Genomic DNA, 25,354 nt, shown 5'->3' on the forward strand with positions numbered 1-25,354 from the left:
TGATATCATACACACATCTCTAGTAGATGAGACTGCAAATAATTATTTACCTCTAAATTCTCAGGCTTGTATGTCCTTTCTTCGTCCCATGGAGCAACACTGTCACCTCCAAACATGACATTGACATGATCAATGAATCTGAAATAAACAAGAGAGATGCACCATTAGCTAGATGCCATTCTTCCTTCAACAGTTTACTCTTTCAACCCACTTCCATGTGTAGAGTTCCAACTTTACCATGGAAAACAATGGGGTTGTGTACAAATATTTAGGGTTGTACCAATATTTTGGGGTGAAAGAGTTGAATAGGTGTTAAATGACTTGCACTGGAAATTTTCAAATTCAACTTCCTCTTCAAAAAGAAACACAAAATCACAATTTTTCAGTGATTGGATGTAAACTTTTTCAACTTCTTTGGATTCACTGAAAATTTTATTTTCATTTATGTAGAATTGAGAACAATTGTATCCAATCAGCGGCCTCCTACATCCATTTTTTCTCTGGAAATACAACAGCTAGCTTCTTCTGTGAGTGGGCTAATATATATATTTTCTTGTACAATATGAATTTATCCACTGACAGTGAAAAAGATGATGCTTAAAACAACAAACCTATCATTTTCGTTGAAGTCATTGATCATATCTGTCTGTCCATACTCAGGATACATAAACAAAACTGGCCAATGCAGCACCCCGCTGTCGTCCAGGTAAACTTTATGACCAGTAGGAACACTGCCCTCTATGCTGGACAATGACAATGGATCTTGAGTTGATGGTTCCGCATCTGGGTCTTCTGGAACTGGTGGACTTGCTAGTGTTATTTTCCTTGCCTGTCATGCCGGAAAAAAGGAGTATGGAATGGAAATTGTTTTAAATATTTTTTCCATGTGACCTGACTATGCATGATAGTTCCCTTTCGTTTGATTCAAAAGATACTTTGAGGTGTACACTGTTGACTGAAAATTTGACATCAATTGTCAACTCCAAATCATGGATTTACTTGGATACGGTGTTATGTTTACGAAAGATGTCACACATTTTGTATTGGTACGCTATTTTGACCCACAAAGAAATTGACATACTAAAGTACTCAGCTCACATACATGTAATTCTAATGAAGAATAGACACTTCACTGCACTGCCGTCTAACTTCTAAAGTCTTTTTGACAGAATGTCAATAACTCATTATAATGGCTTGACTTTGATTAAAGCGGAAGTATATCAAGTTTGATGAATTTCTAAAGACTAACTGATCAAATAAAATTCAAATCTAATCATAGTAATCTCACTTTTATTGCAGCTATTAGAGCTTCCTGTTTGGCTTTCTCTTTCTTCTCTGCCACTTTCTGTTTCCTCTTGTCCCGTTCAGCTGTCCTCTGCAAATAAACGATAACATGATCAGACAAGTGGTGATATGATCAGATATACAATTACAATTCACATAGATCAATGCATCTGGCACAAAGATGTATTGAAACATTATTACAAGTCCACCTGATTCCATCTGATTGAAATCTACAGTTGAATTATGAAGTCGATGAATATCAAAATTTTGCAAAGCTGCATCATGTACTTACTTTTTCTTTATCTGCCTTTGCTCTGATGTCGAGAACTTTTTTCTCTGAGGGAGATACGTGCTTACCGTCAAGGAACAAACATTTGAGATTTCAAAAAACATACCGGTAACAGCATTTGTAAGTTAAGCACAGACCAGCTGAACTAGATAACTCGATTCCAATTTAGGAATATTTATATAATGTGTGTTAGAAAGTGATACATATCATTTTACTGGAGATTAAGAAATGACTGTTTTGTCACTCTACCTTGGTATTGTTAAAGAACGTATCAGTGAAAGACAACATACAGCTGTGTATATGACAGCATAATGTACTGAACTTAAATGGATAATTTTTACAACATTTGTTACATTAGGGGGTCCTCTTCATCACATATCATATTAGAGACTATCATTTTAACATGTACAAGTTTTCGAATATTCAAGTCTTCATTGAAATGCAACAAATGGGACATGTTATCCCTCACTGGTTTTCAACCAAGTTGACCTTGATGGTGAAATATGAACAGGGTAGTACAAGGGTCATTTTAAAGCCTTTTGATGTTTCATCAAAAGAAATACTTTCATTCAGCAAAACTGCAAATCTTTCAATGACTGACAGTGGTCTTGGATGTTCAGTTAATTAAAATCGGCCATGTTGATGAATTTTGTTTGATACGAGATACTACTTATATTGTTTGACATGTTGAAAGATACTGAATGAATGGGTGACCACGCATACATTCAACCCTGATTTTAGACAAATTAAATGAAAATTAATGGTCATGACCACTAATTCATTTTTCGCGATGGTTTCATTTATCATGTCTAAAATCGGGGTCGAATATATGCATTGTCACCCATTCATTCAGTATCTTTCAACATGTCAAACAATATAAGTAGTATCCTATATCAAACAAAATTTATGAAAAATGGCCAACTTTGTCCCTTGAACCCTTTGAGCACCAAAGTCAATTTTTGTCGCTCTAATAAAATATATACCAGTCAAATTTTTGTCAGATTTTTGACAAAATTTTCATAAAAAGCTGTAGTCAATGAAATGTGATGTCCTTTTGGTCCAAAATTATCAAAACAATTACAGAAAAATTCATAAAAAATTGGTAAAATGTTGCACCAAAATTGTGGTGGGTAAAAATTACAGCACCCAAAGAGTAAACATTATGCACTTTTATCACATTACTGTGCTAGATCAATTTTTTACAGAATTGAAAACACAAAGGATATTTTCAATGCTTCATCACACCAGGTCATGGCCTCTTCAAAATTTGATAATTTCATACAGCATTCTGCTCCACGGATCAATGCCTTCAGATGATCTGGTTTCAATTTCTTAGCTTCTTTGACGTCATTTAATGAGGATCTGTAATTACCTGAGAAAAAAGTTTCATATCATTGTCCTGTTACCAATTTAAAGATCAACTGAATAAAGACTTTCAAAGTGTTACATTCAACAGCAGTCATGCATGACTGGTGTTTGAAACATAATTGGGTTAATTGAGTTGACAGCTCGTGGACAGATCGGCCCTGAGGCTGTCTTTCACCCAGTCAGGTGATGTATACATTGCTCTGATAAAGATTTTGTGCGATGTGTGATATTGAGTATGTGAGTGCTTCATGAACTCCACAGTGTGTGGATTGGTTGCAGTCAGAATAATTGTAACAATTTAGCTCAGTTAACAAACCACTCTTTTTTTAAAGGTTGGGATTTGGCCGAGTGGTTTTGACTGAGATGTATTTGCCAGATGACTACATGTAGGTGCCGAACATTGTGAGTTGGAATCTGATCGAAAATCTACTGAATTGTAACTAATCAGGTTTTGTTTCCATACTCCTAAATACAATGACAAAATTTGCTGAACCTTGAGAGAACTCTGACTTTTCAATTTTGCAGACTTCACTGGTCTGGCCTATTTACCAGCCTGTCATATATTTTTCTTATATTCATTGAAACTATTGTCAAGAGACTGAACAGAAATTATCAACTCAGATAAAAAGATGGTAAGCCATAATTACTTATTGTCCTTTTGTTTATCAGTATTTGCAGTAACATTTCCCACGTACATTCTAAGCAGAATGCACTCCTGTATCTGGTTTTTGAACCCTGGATATCCTTCATTTCTTTGCTGGTCCACACTGAAGAGAACGCATTTTGAAAGTGAGGAGGAAACTACTTTTTCTCGCCTTGTTTTGTGAAAGTGGAACATTTTACTTTTTTGCACAGGGTTTACACAGATAAAGGCAGCCATTTTTTAAATTTCAAACACTGGTAATACCCAGTACTCCTCTCTTGAGTTACACTTTTTTCATTTTGAGCTCTAATTTTCATTCTTGATGGTGAATAAGAATAGTTTAATGTTGTCTCGGCAAAGAACAAAGTACTGCTGAAAATTTCCGTTTTTGATGAGCAAATCTGACACTTGTTACAACTATTTATCATAGGTGTTCTAGTTTTTTCATTTTTAACCCTTTACCTGCCAGACAGTATCACTTCCCCATCTGCCAAGTCAGTAAAAAGCGGTATTGAGCCAAAACCATTTTTTCACCCACTTGGCTTGGTATGTTGTAGCAGCTTGTCTGTAAAAATCATGTTTACACTTACAGTATCTCTGTCTTCAGAGACCTTCAAATCTTCAAGTCTTTGTAAAAATGCACCATACGGGACATGTTTTACTTTACTAATGTTAACCAGCCTGACCTAATGGGGAAATATGAACTTGGCAGGAAAAGGGTTAAATACAAGCTCAGATGGTTTACCTCCAACTCACCTATGTAGAACTGTGCAGCTGCCCTGTTAGTGAACAGAATGGCATTGAGTTTGACATCGCTGCATTTTTGTTTTATTCCCTCCGTGTAGGCTATAATGGCTTGCTTGTATTTCTTCTTCTTGAAATAATCATTGCCATCTTCTTTGAAATTTGCAGCTTTTTCTAAAGAAACCAAAGACAGGAATCAATGCGTTTATAATCGCAAGTATTATTGCAATGGTTCACATTGTTTTCTGCATCTCTAACACGTTGTTCTTCAGTTTGTTCTTCTTCAGGGTTCTCCATATAAAGATTTTCAGGGCTGGGCCATTGGTCTGTTTTTTCCAGCAGTCTATTCTGATTCATATGTTAATAAGCATATAGAAAAATACACTTTCACAACAAAACATTTTGCAAATTATGTATTGCTGTGTAAATAAGAACCCCTTTGTTTCCAAAGCTGTGGAGAACACTGGTTCTTTCTCAATCCCCCTTAACATTTCTCCTGCTCAGTAAAAATCTCAAGAAAAACTTCAGTAAAAACTGAAAATTATTCCATCTATAAAACTCTAAAACCAAATTGGGTTGATTGCTGAATTTGTGAAGATAAATGGATGATCCTTGTTACAAAATACATTATTTCGCGTTTAGACTTTTTAAATAAAGAGGTACAATACGTCAAGATCATGTCAGCTTTCTTAAACAGTCAGAATAGGTGGTTTGCTGCCTGTAGCTGAGACACACTGCCATTTTCATTAAAGCTTACCCTCTGGGGGCGCTGTCTCTTCATGTTTGATAGCTTGTAGTGCAGCTAATGTAGGATTGTTGGCTATCTCGTCTTCTGTTGGCGCTGTTGTCATGAACGCTGGTATTTGCTCTATTTCCTTCATGAAAGTGAAGAATGAAAGCTATTACATGTAAATGGTAAGGAGAAGATATTCTGGCTGCAGGAATTGCAACCACTTTTGTTAAAAATATTCAAATATTAACATATCATATTAAGGGACACCTTGAAAATCAGACATGATGTGGTATGTTGTGATTCAGGAAGATTGTCTGTACGCGATAAAGGGAAGTTGTTACTGCAAGTTCACCAGTTAAGTCTGTCAGTTTAGCTGTTGCAATGGTACATCAGAAACATTCTGCACACACACACATATACATACATACATACATACATACATACATACATACATACATACATACATACATACATACACACCATATGTGAGCTAAAAATTGGTGAGGTTACAAGAATTATTTTACACGATCTTTTTTAACTCTAACTCTTCCTTTTGCCAAATTTAACAATAAACTCTCTCCCGAGAAGAATTTTGTTTTATCCTCTATTGAACTTTTTTATAATAAGCAAGTTTTTTAGCCAGTGTGAAAACCAACCAAGGGTCCACACACTAAAAGTCACTTAAAATTCAATTACTTTTTCAGAAATTTTCAAGGGCTTCTTGAGATCCAAACTATCAAATAGTATCATTTCCCTGAATCTCAGGTACCAGTAAATTCTCGATAAGATTGGAACTCTCAACGTATGGCACCCAGTCACCCGGTCCAGCAATAGTAGGTGCAGTACTGTAGCTTGAGGTTTTGATTACCTGGCAAAACATCGAGCTGCAGTACCCCTCCCCCTACTAGCTGCAAAATTGTAGCTCTACGGTGAGGCGGTCGGTGAGTTTTGGTTTTTGCGACATCGCTCACCAGTAGAGCTACAATGCCGAAGGCCCTGAAGCATGCAAAACAAGTCATTGTCAATGACATAGTCCGCACTTGTAAAAGGAGTATTAGTCTTGATGGGGCAGGGAAATGTGGCCATTAAAAAGTATCGCTGGAGTGTATAAGTTCACATCTATGGGCACATAGGTTTATGTCATTTTTCCCAATTTATAACAAGAGGCATGTCTAAGTTATGGTTCTAAATCGGGAAAAAAGATCAGACCTCTAGCTGTGTTGGCCAGCCAAGAAATACATATGTGCATAATAAATGAGGTACGAGATGTGAAATCTGAAGGTCTAATATCCAGTGTTTCATCTAGGATGCTACACCAGGGGGGGGGGGATTGGTCCCCCTCTACTGTAATTTTTGAGGGGGATTTTAAAATTTTGGGGGGGATTTAACTAAAACATATAATGGCATCTTATATGTAAGTTGTAATGTTGCAGTGATGTTACTTGTGTTATACATACTACAAGCCATAAATAACTTGCTTACACAATCCAAGCTGCTGGCTGCAAACACCATCTTCTATAAGATTTTTTCAAAAGTCAACAAATTTGCGTATCACTGTTGTGAATGTATAGGGCTTCCAAGAGTGGCAGACAGCTCATTAATATTCATAAGCATTACTATTCCTAAAAAAATTGAAGCATATTCTGTATGCTAAATTATTCTGTTTGTTCGTACATATTCTGTATGTTTGCTTTCTTAGGGCTTAATGTACATTCAAACATAAAAGTTAACAATTATAGTTAGCCATTCCCACTGTACTTTCAAGGGATTTTTTTCATTTTTCACTGAACTGTCTGCACTACAAAAAGCAAGAAAAAACTCTTTTGTAGTTATAAAGGAATGTTTTGTAGCTTCTGAAAAAAATAGTGTACTTGTTTGTCACGTTTTTACAGTGCTTATATCATCCCTCACTACTGTAAGTTTGGATCAACATTGCCCTATACAAACCAGTTAGCTGTATTTTTCTAGTGACCTAGCTGGTCTTGTAATTTTGTGCGCAGACTCAGTAGAATTAAAACGAACAACTTAGAGGGTGGAACCTTAGTAAGCCATGCGGAGTTTCTTGATGTCAGATTCGCTCCAGTTGCTTTTTGTCAGTCATTTTAGAACGGGAAAATAACAAACAGAAAGGTTGGTTGTCACCGACAGTTAACTTTAGGGTTTATTTGCCCCGAAAAATAAGTCAGTGTCTGTTCAATGAACTCAAAAACCGGACCCATTGACACCACAGCATGCTTTAATTGCTTGTGACTTTCATTGCATGCAGTCTGCACTGAACACGTTCCTGTGACAGTAAAGTCCAAATTTTCGTGTCAATTTTGTTATCAGAATTATTTTCAGAGTGTTATGGACATCCATACGATGCATAAAAACTTCAGTTTGTGTCCTTTTCTCAATCGTACAGAGATAATGTGACACAGAAACCTTATCGGGCTAGGGCAATGAACTTTTGTGAACGTAACTCTCAACTGGCTGACAGGCTTTCATATCCAAAATCAGCGTACGGAAATTTACGTGTGGTATTGTTTCAACAGCAATTTATTGAAGCAGTTCAAAAAGTATCAAAATCGAACTAAAATTAGTCCCTTCCATGTAAATGTTCTTGCAACACTATACAATGCCCGTTACCACAGGTGCCGATAATGGGTCAAATGCATCGAAGTGTGACACCCATGATAGCAGCCATTCCAGCCAGCTCAGTGCAGTGCGCGATGGGTTGCCCCTTCTACCTGTGATTGGCGGCGCGCAGCACACAAAAGAGGGGGAATCGCGCAATCGCGCAGCCTAGATGAAACACTGCAATATCCATATCAAAATTGAAGCTTATAGAACTTGTGGTTACTGAGTTATGCATATATATGTATAATCAGGGTCTAAGGTCATCAAGGTCACGTGACATTTTGAAAAAAAATTGTATCGCTAAGTTATCCCTATATACCAAAAATCAGACCTCTAGCTCTATTGGCTCGCTCAAAATTAGATATACACATAATTGATGAGGTACAATATGTGGCGTCATAAGGTGTCCCATCATACCATATATGAAAGGTTTGGCACTTGTGGTTACTGAGTTGTGGACAAATATGTATATTTGAGGTCAAAGGTCACCAAGGTCACATGACATTTTGAAAAAAAATTGTATTGCTAAGTTATCCCTATATACCAAAAATCAGACCTCTAGCTCTATTGGCTCGCTCAAAATTAGATATGTGCATAATTAATGAGGTACAATATGTGGCGTCATAAAGTGTCCCATCATACCATACATGAAGGGTGTAGCACTTGTGGTTACTGAGTTATGGACAAATATATATATTTGAGGTCCAAGATCACCGAGGTCACTGACATTTTGTCAAAAAAATGTATTGCAAAGTTATCCCTATATACCAAAATCAGACCTCTAGCTCGATTGGCTTGCTCAAAATTAGATATGTGCATAATGAATGAGGTACAATATGTGGCGTCATAAGCTGTCCCATCATACCATACAATAAGAAGGGTGTAGCACTTGTGGTTACTGAGCTATGGACAAATATGTATATTTGAGGTCAAAGGTCACCAAGGTCATGTGACATTTTGTCAAAAAAAATGTATTGCTAAATTATCCCTATATACCAAAAATCAGACCTCTAGCTCGATTGGCTAGCTCAAAATTAGATATGTGCATAATTAATAAGGTACAATATGTGGCGTCATAAGCTGTCCCATCATACCATATATGAAGGGTGTAGCACTTGTGGTTACTGAGTTATGGACAAATATATATATTTGAGGTCAAAGGTCACCAAGGTCACGTGACATTTTGTCAAAATATCTGAGATATCTGCGTGAACGGATGGACTCACGGACGGACATGACCCAATCTATAAGCCCCCTGGACTTCATCCATGGGGACTAAAAAACTGTGTCACTGCATCCTTTTTGCAATATGAATACGATGAGAAACTAAATTTTTCTTGGCCTTATACATGGGAGTCTATGGACTGCCTTATACATGGGAGTCTATGGTCTGCCTTATACATGGGAGTCTATGGAGACTGCCTTATACATAGGAGTCTATGGAGATGAAAACTAAAAAGTCCTCTAACACGGCCAAATTTGATCGCATTGTGAAACAAATCGACGTGCATCTGTATGGGGTAGGGTACTATCCTTGTGCAAAGTTTGAAAGAAATTGACCTGGGCATGTCTGAGATATCTGCGCGTGAACGAACGGACGGACGCACACGGACGGACATGACCAAACCTATAAGTCCCCCCGGACGGTGTCCGTGGGGACTAATAAGCACGCTGCACATGGCACGGCATTTTGATGTAAAATCTCATATATTTATTGTGCATTGGTCATACTGATTTATCACTGCTGAAGATTAAACACTATACTACACTAACCTTGTCGTGTATGGGGTTTGGTATTTGTTCAAATACGTCGATCACGTTCCAAAAACATTTCTTGGAGCCGCCATTACCAACTTCTGGTAATGGCCCAGAGACACGCTCAATGTTTATGGAACGCGATCGACGTGTCTGTGCTAATACCAAACCCCATAAACAACAAGGTTAGTGTAGTATAGTGTTTAGTCTTCAGTAGTGATAAATCAGTACGACCAAATGCGGTAAATATGTGGGATTTTACATGAAAATGCCGCGCCATGTGTTGTTGTTGTTGTTGTTGTAAGTGAGATCCCTCCTTTAGATAGAAGCACCCTCAGTCGAGGTAATGTTGTTCTGGTCGTCTGCAGCCATGGATCGTGTACGCAGAACATGGCAATCAAAAATAAAACGTCTAGAGATTAGTTCAATGAAGAAATTAGATTAATCCGGTGCAATGGAAAGCAGGCAGAGGCATCAAGAAGCAGCTGTAACATTTCAATGGGTGAGTCACGGAAACGAGCAATGGACGAGGATACATGTGTGGCGCGCTTATTTTGTATGCTACAGGGCCTCGGCATTGTAGCTCTACTGGTGAGCGATGTCGCAAAAAACCAAAACTCACCGACCGCCTCACCGTAGAGCTACAGTTTTGCAGCTACCCCTCCCCCTACAAGCTGTAGAGTTCATGAGGCAATCACACACATGTAGTATGGCAATACTTTGCTGCGAAAACGAGCCCTGCCACTCCTTGACGTGTTCTGCTACCACTCCAATGACCAACCTACCCGAGTGGCAGAGGCTACGGATTCGCAGTAAGGCAATACTATTCTTAGCTGCAGTATAGTAGCTCGAGGTTTTGCCTGGGTATTTGGGTTGGACGGCAATCTGGTTTTGCCGTCCAACCCAAATACCCAGGCAAAACCTCGAGCTACTGTACTGCAGCTATACTAATACTATTCTATCTTTCAAAACAATAACCCATCGCGCCGCTGAACTTAGACAGCCTCAGGGGCAATAAACGTATTTTTCGATATATTTTGGTACACATACTTCCCGCCAATTTTCCTCTGAAAGCCCATCTTTATATTTAGTCCTTGGTAGCTTGTCTATATAGTCGTCAAGCTGTTGGTCGAGACGTTTTGCAAGTTCCTCCGCATCCTCTCTGCTCGCCGCCATGTTCACAACCTTTAACCCTCGGAGTCACGTGTCTATTCTCATATCCTGATTATTTTTATGGTTGTAAAACTAATATCAACTTGATGCATAGTAGTATTTATGAGGAAAAAAATAAATGTGATTAAATGTGAATTAGACAACTAAATACTAAAGTCACAATATATAAACACTGCAAGGAGGAACACGTGACACTGAAAGTGAAAGGTCAAATTTGAAAAGTATGGCGTCCATCGACAGAGGTACCAGACCAACCCAACAGAGCAAATCCGTCAATTTATACATTCCAACACCAGATCCTCCTGGTCCTCATGTCGACTTTGATCACATTGCAAAGATGCCCGTGTGGGATGAGAATGGGGACATGATTCCATTCGAATATTTATACAGTAAGGAAAAAGCCATAATAGTATTCTTGAGGGTAAGTCGCCGACCTGAGCTGTCACACTGTGTTTGTTTAAAATCTCTGTTTGTTTACTCGTGATTTCGTTTGCCGTCGTTACCATAACAGAAATGCCAAATGTGGCCTGTGTGGGCAAGTAAATGTCTTTCATAAGACTTCATTGCATTGCTCAAAATTGTACATAGTAAACCGACGATATTATTCAGCCGTTGTCCTGGCAACGAGAATAGTTGGTTGATGCTTTGGATAATGTGATTACATAACTAGGCTGGGACCAAACCTGTTGACATTAATACTAATACCAACAAGTATGCAAATTTACAAATGTTATACAACAAAGACGTAGTTTCAATATTTTGACAAAATCATCCTTTTTTTCTACAGTTTTTCCAGTGTTATACATCAATTGAATATGCACAGGGTATGTGGCAATAACTTCTTACTTTTCAACTCAGAACTGCAATATTCACTTTGTTTCTCAAAACCTTGTTTCTCATAACCAGCAACATATGACACTTTAAATAAAATTCTTGTTTGCCGCCCCCTTACTGTTACTAAGGTTTTCAGAGAAAAATAAGAAAGCAAACACGATGTTAACACTATTACACATAAAAATATTATTTTTCCAAATGAAACCAAACAAATTCGAGCTGATATTAATACACTTGTGTCTTTGTCTGTGTTTTTTTTTTCCTGGCTGGCTGGTAGATTTTTCATAAATCCAAGGGCGGCAAACAAATTATTTAAATGGCCTATAATGTTATAATTTTGATATTGACCTTTGTAGTATGCCCTCTGCCAGTTGTTGAAATTGATATTGCAGTGTAAACATATTACCTTGTTTACAGTTTGGTCACAGTAACACAATAATAATCATAAATTTACAACATCAGATGAATGTAAGTGCACACTACAGAGCATTACCTATTCAGATTTGTTGGAGAGCACCTTCATGTTTCAGAGGAAACACAATGGTGAAGATTGAACATTGAACAGACACAATGGTGCTGAATAAGCATCTGGATACACTTGTTCCCAGACTCATAAGTTCATACAATCATATTGCTTGTAACAAAAACATTTTTTTTTTAACTTTCTCACAGATTTAGCTAAAATACCAGTCAATTACTTGAAGGTAAGTGGATAATGCAATTTGTATATAATTCTTTGAAGTAATTTTACATATTCGCATTTTGCACCGAACACTTTAATTCCCTGAGAAGACACCTGTAAGTTTTGTGGTGTGTGTGTGTGTACATAGCCATTACTTGCATTTCATACATATATTAATAGATATAGAAATAATTTTTTTCAATCAAAATCTTGTTATGCAGGAAGCTGGCGTCAGACTTATCGTGATCGGATGTATTCCGTGGAATTATATTAAGGTCAGTGCAAAAAGAGAATGAAACTTACATCAGTGAATCAATGTAAGGTCTGCAAAAATCTTATGATGTCAAAGCTGTACATTGTAATTTTGCTTTTGATATTAAATTAAAGGGCCAGTAATGTTAACTTTTGATAATTTTTTCACCATTTTTGTTTTGAATGTGAACCATAATTCTTTGTTCTATGAATTTGAACCATAATTCCTTGTTCTACTCCACAAGGTATGTTGCTATACACAGTGTTCAGCTTGTCAACTAAGCCCACATGTGTGTAAACTTCATCTTCTGGTCTGGACTAGAAGTCAAATGTAAACAATAACAATGCATTTTACACATAAAGGCGCTAAGTTGACTAGGTAAGTAGTGGGAGTTTCAACATTCTTTTGGGAGTAGAACAAGAAGGTGGATTAATATATAAAATAAACATAATGAAAAAATCATCAAAGTTAGTATTAGTGGCCCTTTAATGTATTTTCTTTTCTAAGTTTTTTGATTTCTTTTATTTACTCAGTCTTTCAAAGGTGATGTCCAGTTTCCCCATGAAGTGTACGTTGATCAAGAGAAAAACATTTACAAAGCATTGAAGCTGCGGACAAGATCTACTGAAGGAGGTCAGGGAAACTTACTTACGCCAGCTTATTATACTGAACTACAGTGGCTGTACCTTTGATATCTTCATTATTTTTTTTCAGTGAAACAAGCTTACTTTCGTCTTGACCCATAGTATGTTGCTCAAATACAAAGTGTCTGTCTTAAAATGTAACACACTGCATACAATAAGCACTGTTATTGTTGACAAAATAACTGAAGTTCATATGAGAATTCAGTTGTCTAAAACAAGACGCAAAGAAGAAAAGTTTTGCATCAGCCTTTCCTTTATCATGTTCACTTAGAAAACTTATAGGGATTCCCTGGAAAAATTACATTTGTTATGCAAAGCAGGAATATAGCATTTATTGTTAGTAAGATCTTGTGCACAGAATGTAGTTCTGAACAATAAAGTTATCACTGTCATCATGCAGTATGTCAGATATACCATTGCATGTAAACATTCCCGATTTGGTTTCTTTTCATTGGTTACCGTATTAGATTCCTGGGCTAAAAAAAACCAAAAACAAATACCAGAAATAAACTGAAAAACCCGTTATTTTTTAAGCCTAACATTGAATCTGGAAATCACACAGTGAACATAGGGAATACCAATATGATTTTTTTAAATAGAGAACAACAAAGGTATTCTGCAGACAGCAGAATTCTGGAAAGAATATTGCAGCAAATAGAGCTTAAAGCTATCACTAAAATACTACAACTTGTCCTATTCCTGATGCAATTCCAGTGCTTTCTATTTAATTCTTATTACTTCCTATCAGGGCCCATGGTCAAGGATGTATGGTAGTTTTAAAGCCTTGTGCATGTTTCTCCTTCTAGCATGATAGCCAAGCTTCTGACAATCGATAGAAAAGGTTGATATTAGATCAACTATTTGTCACAGATACTGAGAGGGCAAGTCTAAAAACATAATATATGAGTGTTTAGAAATGAGCTCTTAACCAGCAAGAAAATGGGAAGTTTTATTTTTACTCTGTTCCTTACTATTTTACTGAAATCTTGCTGTGTGTTACATTAGGCCTTTTTAAATCTTATTTACCAGGTAGCCAAAGCAGCCCTCACGTGAAGTCATCCATTCTGGGTGGAATATTCAAGAGTACATGGAAAATTATGCGGTTCAATAGTTTTAAACCTGATATTAATCAATTAGGGGGTCAGCTAATACTGGGACCAGGTAAGTGTTTCAATACAAGAGAAGGGAGTTTTCAACTTGGGTTTGCTGTTGACAACATACAGCATCTTGGAAAGGAGAGTGTGTCAGCTGGTTGTTGACTCATTGCCAAGGAAAACAACAAAATGGTATTGCTGTGTGCATAGACCATAGTTGGTGTCAAAGTTTGACAACTATTTGGACTGAGCTGCAATTAAGAAAACTAAGAATGCCGTCTGTTTTATGACATTTCTAATCTCATAAAGTCAGTATAGGAATTTCTTGAAATTTCGTTGCATCAACCAGTATACGTTCTTGAGTAAAAGAGAACTCCCCTGAGTCAGTAACATGTCAGTTTGTCTGAGAGGGCACACTGTATGTTTGTCCATTCAAATCAAGTCAATTAGTTTCAGCTGGAATCAAGTGGTCAGTTTTTGAGGAGAGCAGTGTGTTTGTAAATGTTAGCAGAAGGGCAGTTTGTTGGTAAATGTAAGGAGAGTAGCCTAATCATTTCAGTAACCTTTCACCGAGGTTTCTGTTTGGGAATGTTAGAACTATACCTTTGGTTCTAGATTGTATGTGCTCCACAACTGCAGCAAAGCCACAGTTGTTTGCATCAAATACAGTGAACTAAGGGGCCTTCTGCATCTTAGCCTGTGTATTTCAACAGTTTGAAAAACTAGTGAGGTTGTAGATCAGTTGTTTTGGGTGTAAAGATATTTGAAATGTTTAGGAACTTCATCAATATTAATTAGAAGGATGTGTTTTCTCTACATGCCTACAAATGATTTTTTGTGCCATGGAGATCAAATGACTCTTGCTGTTCTACCATCATTGTTTTCTCTATCCAATCTCAGGTCAAGTTGAGAGTTTCTATCATATTGATCGCAACATGCTGGACCACACACCAATCAACAGACTCCTGGCCATTGCAGGTGTACAGCAAGTCAACTTTGACAAGCACAAGAGGATTCTACAACTTTAGATGTGGCTGAAGTAACAGTGACAAATGGATATATCATGCCTTTTCACGACAGGTGAAAAAATTTGAACAATGTACCTAAATCCCAATGGCAAAAGAAAATTTTAAAGAGGCTTATGCACACAAAGATGGGTGTACAAATAGTTGTATGAGATTACCAAATACATGTAATAATTTTCTATTCAGGGTTCTGCAACAAGGAGCATTACAGTATTAATAATTAAAATGATAATTCACACACATTTTCTTCCAAAATTTCAAAAAGGCATATGTCAGTGATAAGTATATATTTCTATTATATTGTCTTTTCCTTGGACTCCCATCGTGAGGTCTATTATTTAACAAGTTAAAGCAACCAGTGGCAGTTTGTATTGTATTCTACAGAGCTGAAAAATTTATGAAACACTGAATACAAAATATGTGTGGCATCATCTCACTGTCCATGTTTTCTCAGAATTTATGTACTGACATCTTGTGCAATTTTTAATTTTCAATTTCTTGACTTTCTGTTTCCTTCATAATTTTCTTATATATAAGATACAAGTACATGATTTTGTGACTGCATACACAGTATGTGAAGGCTGAATCTTATTCTTATATAAGCTAACACAAAATTTTAGCACTTTTGCGTCTTTCATTTAGAGTTTTTGGACAATGACAGTAATGTCTTAACTCTTTCACCAGTAACTGAATTATATATTTGACTGATATGTATTGTATTCCAATGCAAATTTCAATTGTAGATATGTATAGTTTTTTGGTGTATTCAAATTTTATTGAAAATCGGATAATCTGTGTTTACATGAAAGATGGGAAGTCTACAGTCTCCAACCCTGTTCTAATATATAACTTCAGTGTGTGTCAGTGACCGCATCTTGTTTTTTAATATTTATGTAACGGTTTTGATAAAACATATGCAGTCATTTCTACTATTTAATCATAGTATTATCCCAATTCATCAATTCTTATTCACTTTCAAGAAGAAATATTCAATTTTTAAATCTTTGCAAATTTTCCATTTATATTTTCAGTGCTAGATTTAACAATATTTACATTTCTACTGATAAAAGAAATGACAGTTGAAAAACTTGTATGGAATTCTGTGTATCTCAGGCTAAAGGAAAAGAAATTATAGGAATGATAATAAATTGATTGCTAAATTCCTGGTTATAATAAATTTAATCAAGATTGTTTCTGCAATAAATTTCCCCTGCAATTTATTGCTTGCATTTGTTTTGTATTGTCTGTCATGTGGCTGTGTTCATAGTGGAACAAAGTGCTCTGCCAGAAACCCCGTGTACAAATCTCAAGTGTGAAAGACTTCCACAACTGCAGCAATTTCTCACAAAATGACACTAGATTTTAAAAACTACTGTATCAACTCTCGCCCACCATGATCTATTTTAGCAGGGTCTTGGATTTGACAACTGTGAGGTACAGTGCTGTGATAGAGCGCCCCCATACTATGAGATTGTCTTTGACTTTTCAGTTGTGACGTTATACACAGTTTATGTACACACGTCGATGGAGCGCGTAGGAGCAAAGCGGAATTGTAGAAAACAAATAACCGTGCCCGATACTATTAAAAAAAGATGAATGTGTTGAAATATTGATCTCTTGTACAACTACAACCCTTTGCAAGAGCAATGTGTAGCGTATTCATAACGCTAGAACCGCGGCCCGTCTTTCCGTGGGCAATATGACAGCTCAACGAATTCGTACCAAGCACCAAAGCTACTGCACAGTGCGTTGGTTGGATCGATGTTACACGCTTTCAGCAACCTAAACGACACTTCATCGAATGTTGTGTCTATAGGAGGACGCCCGCAGCCCATCTCCCCGGAGTCCTACCTCAGCAAGGCACACTAGACCACAGGGACGCGTTATCTTTCGAATGTAGTCATGCCATGCGCTTCATGAATTGTCACGAGTGTTGGTACTATGAGTACCAATTTTCGAACATTATGACTCGATCTTTTGCAACATTTCCGTGTTCGCTTGTTCATAATAACATATTAATTATTAATAACTATTTATATTTCCATCTGATCGTAAAAATAGTATTTTCAAGATAAAGTGCATTGCCGCTGTTCTTATATAAAACACCAAGGGTGGACACAAACCGGACACCTGAAAGAAAACTACTCTGTACGTCAATCAAATTCAAACAGCAACTGTCATTGGACAGCTGGTGCGTGTTTCATCGGAACGCGTACGGTCTGTACGTTACCGTGTACGACTCGCGCTCCAACCTTAGTAAAAATCACTGAAATATGAAAAAAAATGACCAAAAAGATATTCCACACTTCTCATATTGTTAGACAGGCACTAGGTTTAATTAGTTGTACGCATACGCCTTTCTTTAATGCCATGAAACAGTCGAAAACTGTTCGAGATCCATACTTCCGGGTTGAAACTATGGGACGCCGTTTGCAATGTTTATATTTGCACATACTTACGTCATAGGAAAGCGGACACTTCATAGCCAATCAGTACTCGAGAAATCTATAGTGACGTCGCGATGTGCAATTTGCATACAGAGCAGTTTTCCCTTCGTTCAAGCGGCGAAATTACACTCTGTTTCAAATGACAGACGCACTACTTGGTAAAAATACTTGGAAAATGTTTTATTTGACGTAAGAAATAGCCATAACTATTGGTTTTGTTGGCATATAAGCCGTTACAATGTAGATTTTCCCAAACCGTCTAGTTCGGTGTCCACCCTTGGATTTTCTTATGAGTGAGAGTGTGTGTACAACTATTCATAGTACCCACATTCGCCAGAGGTTGCAGCGTGCGCTCGGTAAATAACGCGTCCCTGTGCACTAGACCAAAAAAAAAGGGGGGGGGGGGGTTCCTTCCCATCGGGAGAAAAATTGACCTCCTGATTAATAAGTGTACCAGTATATTCATTATCAAATTTGAGGGCGGGTTTACCTTTGCTGTGAAAAAGTTCATCATTGCTTTGCTTATTTTCACATTTATTCAATAATAGTGATACCCCTCTGTAGCAAAGACATATAGCAAATTGTCACTTACATGAAAAATGTATTTCCGCAGTGTAAATTAACTCATTAACTCAATACTCCATTTGAACTCAAAGTCATGTCCCGCAATTCATTCATTCTTGAACACTTTGAAACTATCATTTTCGAGAAAAACTGCCATCACTGTGTCATCGAATAGCTGCATCAAAATACATGTAACATTTCTAGGAAGTCTCCCGATAGGGAGAGAATCCCCCTTTTTGTCCGGTGTGTCTTTCTGTGTTCGGTGCTACCTCACAAAACAAGACAACTTAATTCTTCTTAAGATTTCCCAAAATTTTGATCAAAAACTGTAGCCAATGAAAGTGATGTCCATCTGGTCCAAAATGATCAATAAAATTACAGAAAAATTTGGAAAAATTGGAAAACCTTTGCATGAAAAATTTGGTGGGAAAAATTACAGCACTCAAAGGGTTAATAATCAGATTCAAATTACAGATAACTTCACTTAAATTATTGAAATTTTTTTTGCTGAAATTACTGTATAAAGTCATGTTGCAAAAGTTTACACGAATAGGCCGCAGCCAGTGGCTTCTTTAGTTCTTATTTACCATGTTTGTATATAAGTGATGGTTTGTATCTCCTTTTTTATAATATATATTCTGTGATCAGAATCTCAAAGACCTGTCAACGTCAAACAAATCTAACGCCCCTTTATGGCTGGATAACCTCACATTATTGGCTTGAATATGACTCAATTGTAAAACTGCCACGGTAAACCGCAACACAGAAGCCTAAATGCGGCGTGTTGCGTTCTTCAATTTCCTAATATAAAGTATTTCAATCTTTCAATATACGGAATGAATGAATGAAAAGTTAATTTTACATCAAGACTGCGATGGTGTATCAATAATACTATAAGTCGTACATGATACATACATATTACAATTTTTATTTACACTATTTTTGATTGTCGTCGATCTCCATCACACAATCAGCGTTGTACTTTTACAATTACTTTGTTGGTAGATGGAGATATTGAGAGAAAGAAAGGGAAGGTGAAGAAAGAGAGACCGAAAGGAATAACGAAGAACAGACAGACATGGATAAAAACAAACAAACAAGTGAATAGATAAAAATATGATGTGATCCGAAAGGACAAAATTGTACCCAGTAAGTTAATTGGTGAAGATGACCCCGATATCAAAACATGCATACCAGTAAATAAACAAACAAACAAACAAACAAATCAGACAAATGTACATAAAATTTAACAAATTGAAAATCGTGATTCGAATGAAAAACATAGCACAGTATGAAATTTGTTACAGTGATTCATTTATTTTTCAATTGTAAAAGTACGAGCTATTGTCATCGGCAACACCCCGGGCATTAAAAACTTATGAACAGAACGGGTACGTATACCCAAAAGTATTTACTTTGACATGTAAATAGACGCATTGTGTATAAAATCAGCTGTCACGTTGTCATCAACCTTCCTTTGAAGATCAGTCTCACCGTAACAGTCCTAAAACCTTGGAAGAATGTGGAACTGTCGTCGATATACACAATTGAAATACTTTATTGGCCATAATTTCAAAAAGAGACACTTAAACCAACTACGTAACCGCGAGTATTTGTGAATTGAATCACTCATGTGGTTTCACTGTAAATGAAGAAGCGATATACAAATGACGTCACCAATTAACAATACTTCCAGGTCCACTATAGAAATTAGGGGTACATAGAGGATTGGTGGACGTTCTGTTTATTTTCGTCTGCAAAGCATCGATGGTGATTTTAAAAATTTTGGTTGTAGAATGATGTCCAAAGTCCTTCACATCTTTTTTATCATCAATGCAAGAAGAAGTTACTCCGCAATATGTTTTTCTGGTGCATCCCCTAGATACAAAAATGGTCAGGTCCAAAATAGTGTTACTATTTGCCGATGACAACACATTCACACGTAGACAATTTGCATATTCCCGTGACAACGAATTGAAACTCATTTCCCATTGGCTACAAGGTGACACATGACCTGCAACCAGCCCTGTTTTCGAATGCTCTAAAGAAATATGGCCGTTCTAGCTGTCGTCTAAAGTTTACGTTCTTTGGTAAATTTTATTCTCGAATTTTAAGCATTATCAATCAGTAACAGCCTGCATAAACAGCTGGATCGACAAGGGGATTACACTGTTTTCGCACATGTTATTGTAATAGTGGATTCATCGAAATAAGAAATAGGAAGGTACCTTTAACTGACGTGAGTGTAGTCGTGCTTGAACGGGGGAAGTTTCGTGCCCAAGCTAGTGGGCCAGATCGGTACATGGATAATCGCAGTATTTTGGATATGGCGGAAGAAAACGAGTTACTATGCGCATCTGAAATTATCAAAGGTAAGTGTCACTGTCGGTGTATACCGAGTTATTTATGCTTTAGTCTCTTAGCTTGACACCCACCTTGTGTTCGACTGTGTAAGTGTTATATTTATGACTGCCGACAAACCTCCCGTAACTGAAGTGTACACAGATACCATACGGGTGCAATAACATGAATAAGTTAGGACCAAGGGTCCGAAAACAGTTCCGCTAACCCTTCCGTGTCTCTCCCTAACAGATCGTCTGTATTTTGCAACTCTACGAAATAAGCCCAGAAGTACAACAAACACACACTATTTCAGTATCGACGATGAGTTGATATATGAAAAGTAAGTAGAATTTTCCTCTCTATTCAGCCAGTTTTGAATTTATGCAATTTCTTCCATTTCTGAAACCTTTCAACGGGAAAAGCTAAAGATTGCGAGTCTCCAATATCATTAAATGAATGCATGGAGGTTTTTGACAGTTATCTACTCTTTTTGCTTCGCAGTTTTTATGCGGACTTCGGACCGCTGAATCTAGCTATGCTCTACAGGTACTGCTGTAAGCTCAATAAGAAACTAAAGGTAAGAGGAAATAGTGCATACCAAACATAAAGTTTCGACACCAGAATCGCCCTCCGCCAGTGGCCATGGTTGCTAGTTATAAACCAAATAATTACGCCATGGGTGTTTTAATATATTTAGGGGTTACCAGACTCACTTTAATTGTCACTAATCACTCTTAGTCATGAGTAAGTCAATTTTGCTCCGATAAACTAACAAAAAACAAAGGCACTCTTTACTGTACTAACAAGGTCAAATCTCTCTCTGAATCAGTCATCCAGTGAATGATGGCACCTGTTGTAGCTGTCTGTATGAGCTCATATTGTTACAGACTTTCAGTTTCCTTGAAGCTCCTGTTGTTTTTGACAGCTTTTGAAATTTTCTTTCATTATCTTTGATTTTATCCTTCAGCTATTCAGTAATGCAACAAAGTATTTGGTTTACACATTTGTAAAGGAATGCAGTGCGTAAGAAAGGATAGAAGGCAACCAATAATTTTGCAACACCACTATCATGAATACTATTGACTGTATGCGTAAAATCATCATCTTCATGTGATTCACTTTACATGTAACTGTGGTATTTCCATGAATCTTTAGCTAGTTTTGTATGATTACACAGATACATATCTTTAGATGGTATCAACTTGATAATGAATCGGGTGATATATGGTATGAACAGCAAGACCAGTATCACGTGGCTACTTAAATTTTAAATATTGCCAACCAGGGCAGAGGTACATGTATGAAAAATTATTTGCTTCATCAGTTTTGGATTTTTTTGTTGTGTCATTGCCAAATTCGTTTTTACTTGAGTATTTTCCATTACCTAAAAATGGTAGACATTGAAAGCCTGTGCAATACAGCATGCAATGAAGTAATCATTATTTTTCACAAACAGTAAAGGCAGTATCTGTCTACTCAGAGAAATTTGCCTTTAATAATGACAAGTGATGGTACTCGGACGATGCATGGTAATTGATGTTTAAAGGTTAGCTGCATAAACTTGCGATAAGATACTAAAGCAAATGGGAAAAGTTCCATTATGAAGTTTGGTAACTGTTCCACAATCAGGTGATTGTAGTACAGCATATGACCAGTGTCAATTCAGATGATATGCTGAGAATTGAAATACAGACAGGCACTGCAGGGAAGAATTCGGTGAGAGATTGTCAGTTTTGAAGACACCCTTAGAATTCATGCGTTCATCTATATCCAGCCCATTTTAGGATTCAGTAACATTGACATGATTCTAGTTGAGTGTCAGCTATGTATATGAACCAAATAAACAGCCTGAAAGTAGATTGTAATTCTTGAATGTATAATTTGTTGTGACTTTTGCCTTCTGATTCGTGCCAAGTAACCCTATATGTGAACACAAATGTTGTGTATTAGTACTGTTACACAGTCGCAGTGGCAAAACAGAGTCTGTTTGATAACAGGAAATGGTATGTGCTGGACCACAACATCCTGGATTGAAAGTTTTGAATCTCATCATGGTTTCATGCCTGGCCGTTGTATCCATGCTAGCTTTATTGTATCATGGCTCAATAAATTCAGAGTCAGGTCAGGATAATAAATGTCAAATTCTGCACCAACTATAAATTTTTAACTTTTTGTTAGTTTCTGTTGATTAAGTCTAAGGCAGTGTATTTTAGAGATTTTTAAGTATTAACATTGTTGACGTTATATTGTGTAATACAATAATGACTATTAATTATATTAAATTTTATGAGTTCACATTGTCAAAACAACATTGCAGGAATCAAAAGAAAAGCTCCAAAAGTTATAGACTCTATGTCCGGTTCATATACGAGATGATACAGACCATATGAAATGTCAAAATGCACTTCCAGTGTTCAGTGCAAACCTTTGAACAAACACACACAGAAGGGTAGTAACAACTCAGTAGTTGCATGTGAAAATCCAAGGAATGTTACACAGTAGTCAACCATACAAAGCTGTTGGGTAGTATTCTGTGTATTTACTAATACCAGCCACTGGTTCAGAAAATTCACTCAGGACAGCTGGCTAATTCTATAGACAATATAGTGACAGGATGAAAATTGCTACAAGAGTGATGATATTAGTGCTGACGCTCTTGACAAATCCTCTCTGTCTTCCTTCCATTCTCCATTCCGTAGGCATTTACTTTCAGGGATGAGAACTGTTGGAGTCATGTAAGCTGCATCTATCTTTCACTCTTTCTGTACCTTGATTGCCCCATGCTCCTCTGGTCAATGGACTAATCCATAGAGAGAAAAATGGGTTGTTCCATGATCAAGGAACAAAGGGGTGACAGGCTACTAAAAAGTGATGCATGACCCTGTAAACTTCAACTAACTCTTGTCTTGTTCCTCTCCCTCTATGCTACTGATTAGATGCTCACCTAACAATAACATTAGTTTTCTTTTTATCCTGCAAACTTTTCTCTGCATAAATAGAAGTTAGTTGGTGCATGTGCTACCTGTTTAGGCCAGTCATTTGAATTACTGTGATCCTGGTAACATTTGTCACCCAAACTGTGCATGACTAGACCAAATTGACTGTATGTCCATGTTGGCTGCTAAGTTGAAACTGGTCAGAAAAAGTTTAAAGTTCAAGAAGTGATAACCATGAGATTCATGTAGCAAGATCACAATGTATTAAAGAAGAGGTCTTCTATTTCAACTTCTGAAATTTGTCTCATACAAATAACTGTGTGAAATTTACATATTTATATAATTGTTGAATTTTTTTAGCTGTACATGTAGTTTCCTCAGTGAATTTCTGTATATGTGTGTGTGCAGATGTTATAATGCATCAGTTTTGTTAATTACTAACTCCTGTATGTACAAGTTGTCAAAAATAACAGTCATAGTTACAGTAGCATGTAGAGTATAGTGATTTTTGATATTGAAGTCCAAACAATGAATTACATGTATATGTTTACAACGAAGGAAGAAGGATAGCCCAGTGTTATCTTTTTTGTATCAGTGTGCAATACCTATGATGATGTAATTTCTTATAAGGGTTGGGTGTAGTTTTAGTGGGAGTTTTGGTAAGGAGATTTCAAGAAAGATGTACATTTTTAGTGTTGAATCGTTGCACATCCAGGCAATCCGTAACAAATCACCTCTGCATGTGATAATTAGCATGTGTAAGTCCAAGCATGGCACACTGTCACACTAGAAACGTATGCGAGAAAACAAGGGACAAGAGGAAGTGGTAATAAGACTTCAGTAACAGTTACATTCAATCTTATTTCTTTCTCACCAGTGTGCCCTCTCTGAGACAGATTTGTGCGCCATTTTTTGTCAGTTGAAATTTCTGTGAACAGTCCTACAACCCCTCTCACATCCAACCCCTCCAAAATTTTGTGAATTGTTTTATAACCCCCACACCCCACCCATATTAATAAAGCCAAAAAAAAATTGATTTGTGTCTGGTCACTGCCCGAATCACTTCAAAGTGTGCATGTCAACTCTTTATTTTCCTGTTTTTCATTTGCTCCAATGGAAAAAAGGGAAAATGTATCAAAATATTTATCAATATTTATCAAAAATAATTGAAAAAAATCACGTCGCCACATCATTTTTGCCACATGTCGGTGACCAGAAACAGACCTATTAATTTGTTTTGGCCTAACGATATCTTTCTATGTGGGAAAATCTTGTATATCATTATCAGGGATGCATATTATCGTCTTGGAAGGCATACTGTTGAGATACATATACCTCCCTATCCAATAGTTTCTGTCCAATATGTTTAAAACAATTTTATCCAGAGGAGTTATGTGTAATTTATAAAGGTTAATCATTTTGAAATTATGTGTGCAGGCATCAGTATGATTTCAGTGAAAAAGTATTTCGTTGATATTATCTAACATAAAAATTGTTGGGTAATGATATTCAAAAATATTACTACATAGTTGTTATTCATCCATATTATTATCATGTCATGGATGATTATGGTGATTATTTCTCAGTACTTGTAGGGCTTACATTGTACACTTCTTTATTTCAGTCTTTTTCTCTCGCAAAAAAGAAGATAGTTCACTTTACAAGTTTTGATGCTAGGAAACGTGCCAATGCAGCTTTTCTTATAGGAGCCTATTCAGTAAGTACACATATTTATGTTAAAAGATTCAATTTGATGTGATCAGCTCCTGAAATGTGACACGTTCATGTAGTCCTCATGTTATTGATCTGATGCTGTGGTTTGCTGTTGATAACGTTTCACTGCTGTGTTGGGCTAGGCTACTGCACTATAGCAGAAGTATTTATAGACAACTTGATGGAGTGACTATTTCTGTACACATCAGGC

At 36.8% G+C, this 25,354-nt stretch overlaps 3 protein-coding genes across 33 annotated transcripts in view; 2 read left to right on the forward strand and 1 right to left on the reverse strand.

The window, feature by feature from the left end:
- LOC139139080 (tetratricopeptide repeat protein 4-like) overlaps positions 1-10,640 on the reverse strand; it is a 13,355-nt gene extending 2,715 nt beyond the window's left edge. For both annotated transcript variants that reach the window (XR_011553721.1, XM_070707817.1), the window contains exons 1-8: positions 10,486-10,640; positions 5,086-5,203; positions 4,341-4,502; positions 2,800-2,945; positions 1,577-1,633; positions 1,289-1,375; positions 612-829; positions 51-138 (exon numbers count right to left, since the gene is read on the reverse strand). Coding sequence is in view for 1 of the 2 variants with exons in the window: in XM_070707817.1 (XP_070563918.1) it covers positions 51-138; positions 612-829; positions 1,289-1,375; positions 1,577-1,633; positions 2,800-2,945; positions 4,341-4,502; positions 5,086-5,203; positions 10,486-10,611 (1,002 nt within the window). In the remaining variant the exon portion in view is untranslated. The remainder of the gene's footprint in view (positions 1-50; positions 139-611; positions 830-1,288; positions 1,376-1,576; positions 1,634-2,799; positions 2,946-4,340; positions 4,503-5,085; positions 5,204-10,485) is intronic.
- A 165-nt stretch (positions 10,641-10,805) lies between these two features.
- On the forward strand, positions 10,806-16,360 carry LOC139139082 (peroxiredoxin-like 2C). The gene is made up of 7 exons (XM_070707818.1): positions 10,806-11,029; positions 11,396-11,432; positions 12,115-12,146; positions 12,346-12,399; positions 12,911-13,010; positions 14,051-14,182; positions 15,016-16,360. The coding sequence occupies exons 1-7, from the start codon at positions 10,832-10,834 to the stop codon at positions 15,141-15,143; spliced, it is 681 nt and encodes a 226-aa protein (XP_070563919.1). The 5' UTR covers positions 10,806-10,831; the 3' UTR covers positions 15,144-16,360.
- Positions 16,361-20,134: 3,774 nt separating this feature from the next.
- Positions 20,135-25,354, forward strand: part of LOC139139083 (dual specificity protein phosphatase CDC14AB-like) — a 50,156-nt gene continuing 44,936 nt past the window's right edge. For 14 of the 30 annotated variants that reach the window (XM_070707819.1, XM_070707824.1, XM_070707820.1 and 11 more), the window contains exons 1-5: positions 20,199-20,523; positions 20,744-20,834; positions 20,996-21,071; positions 23,194-23,229; positions 25,055-25,147. In XM_070707819.1, the coding sequence (XP_070563920.1) occupies positions 20,454-20,523; positions 20,744-20,834; positions 20,996-21,071; positions 23,194-23,229; positions 25,055-25,147 (366 nt within the window). In that variant the 5' untranslated portion in view covers positions 20,199-20,453. Of the gene's footprint in view, positions 20,524-20,743; positions 20,835-20,995; positions 21,072-23,193; positions 23,230-25,054; positions 25,148-25,354 lie in introns of all 30 variants that reach the window. The other 16 variants (XM_070707834.1, XM_070707836.1, XM_070707831.1 and 13 more) reach the window with 4 other exon arrangements.

Source organism: Ptychodera flava, chromosome 8, assembly GCF_041260155.1.
Source record: "Ptychodera flava strain L36383 chromosome 8, AS_Pfla_20210202, whole genome shotgun sequence".
Taxonomy (NCBI): Eukaryota; Metazoa; Hemichordata; class Enteropneusta; family Ptychoderidae; genus Ptychodera; species Ptychodera flava.

Coding starts and splice junctions, on each gene's coding strand:
- LOC139139082 (XM_070707818.1), top strand. CDS start 10,832: ATGGCGTCCATCGACAGAGGTACCAGACCAACCCAACAGAGCAAATCC. Junction 12,147..12,345: donor TACCAGTCAATTACTTGAAG/GTAAGTGGATAA, acceptor CTTGTTATGCAG/GAAGCTGGCGTCAGACTTAT. Junction 14,183..15,015: donor TCAGCTAATACTGGGACCAG/GTAAGTGTTTCA, acceptor ATCCAATCTCAG/GTCAAGTTGAGAGTTTCTAT.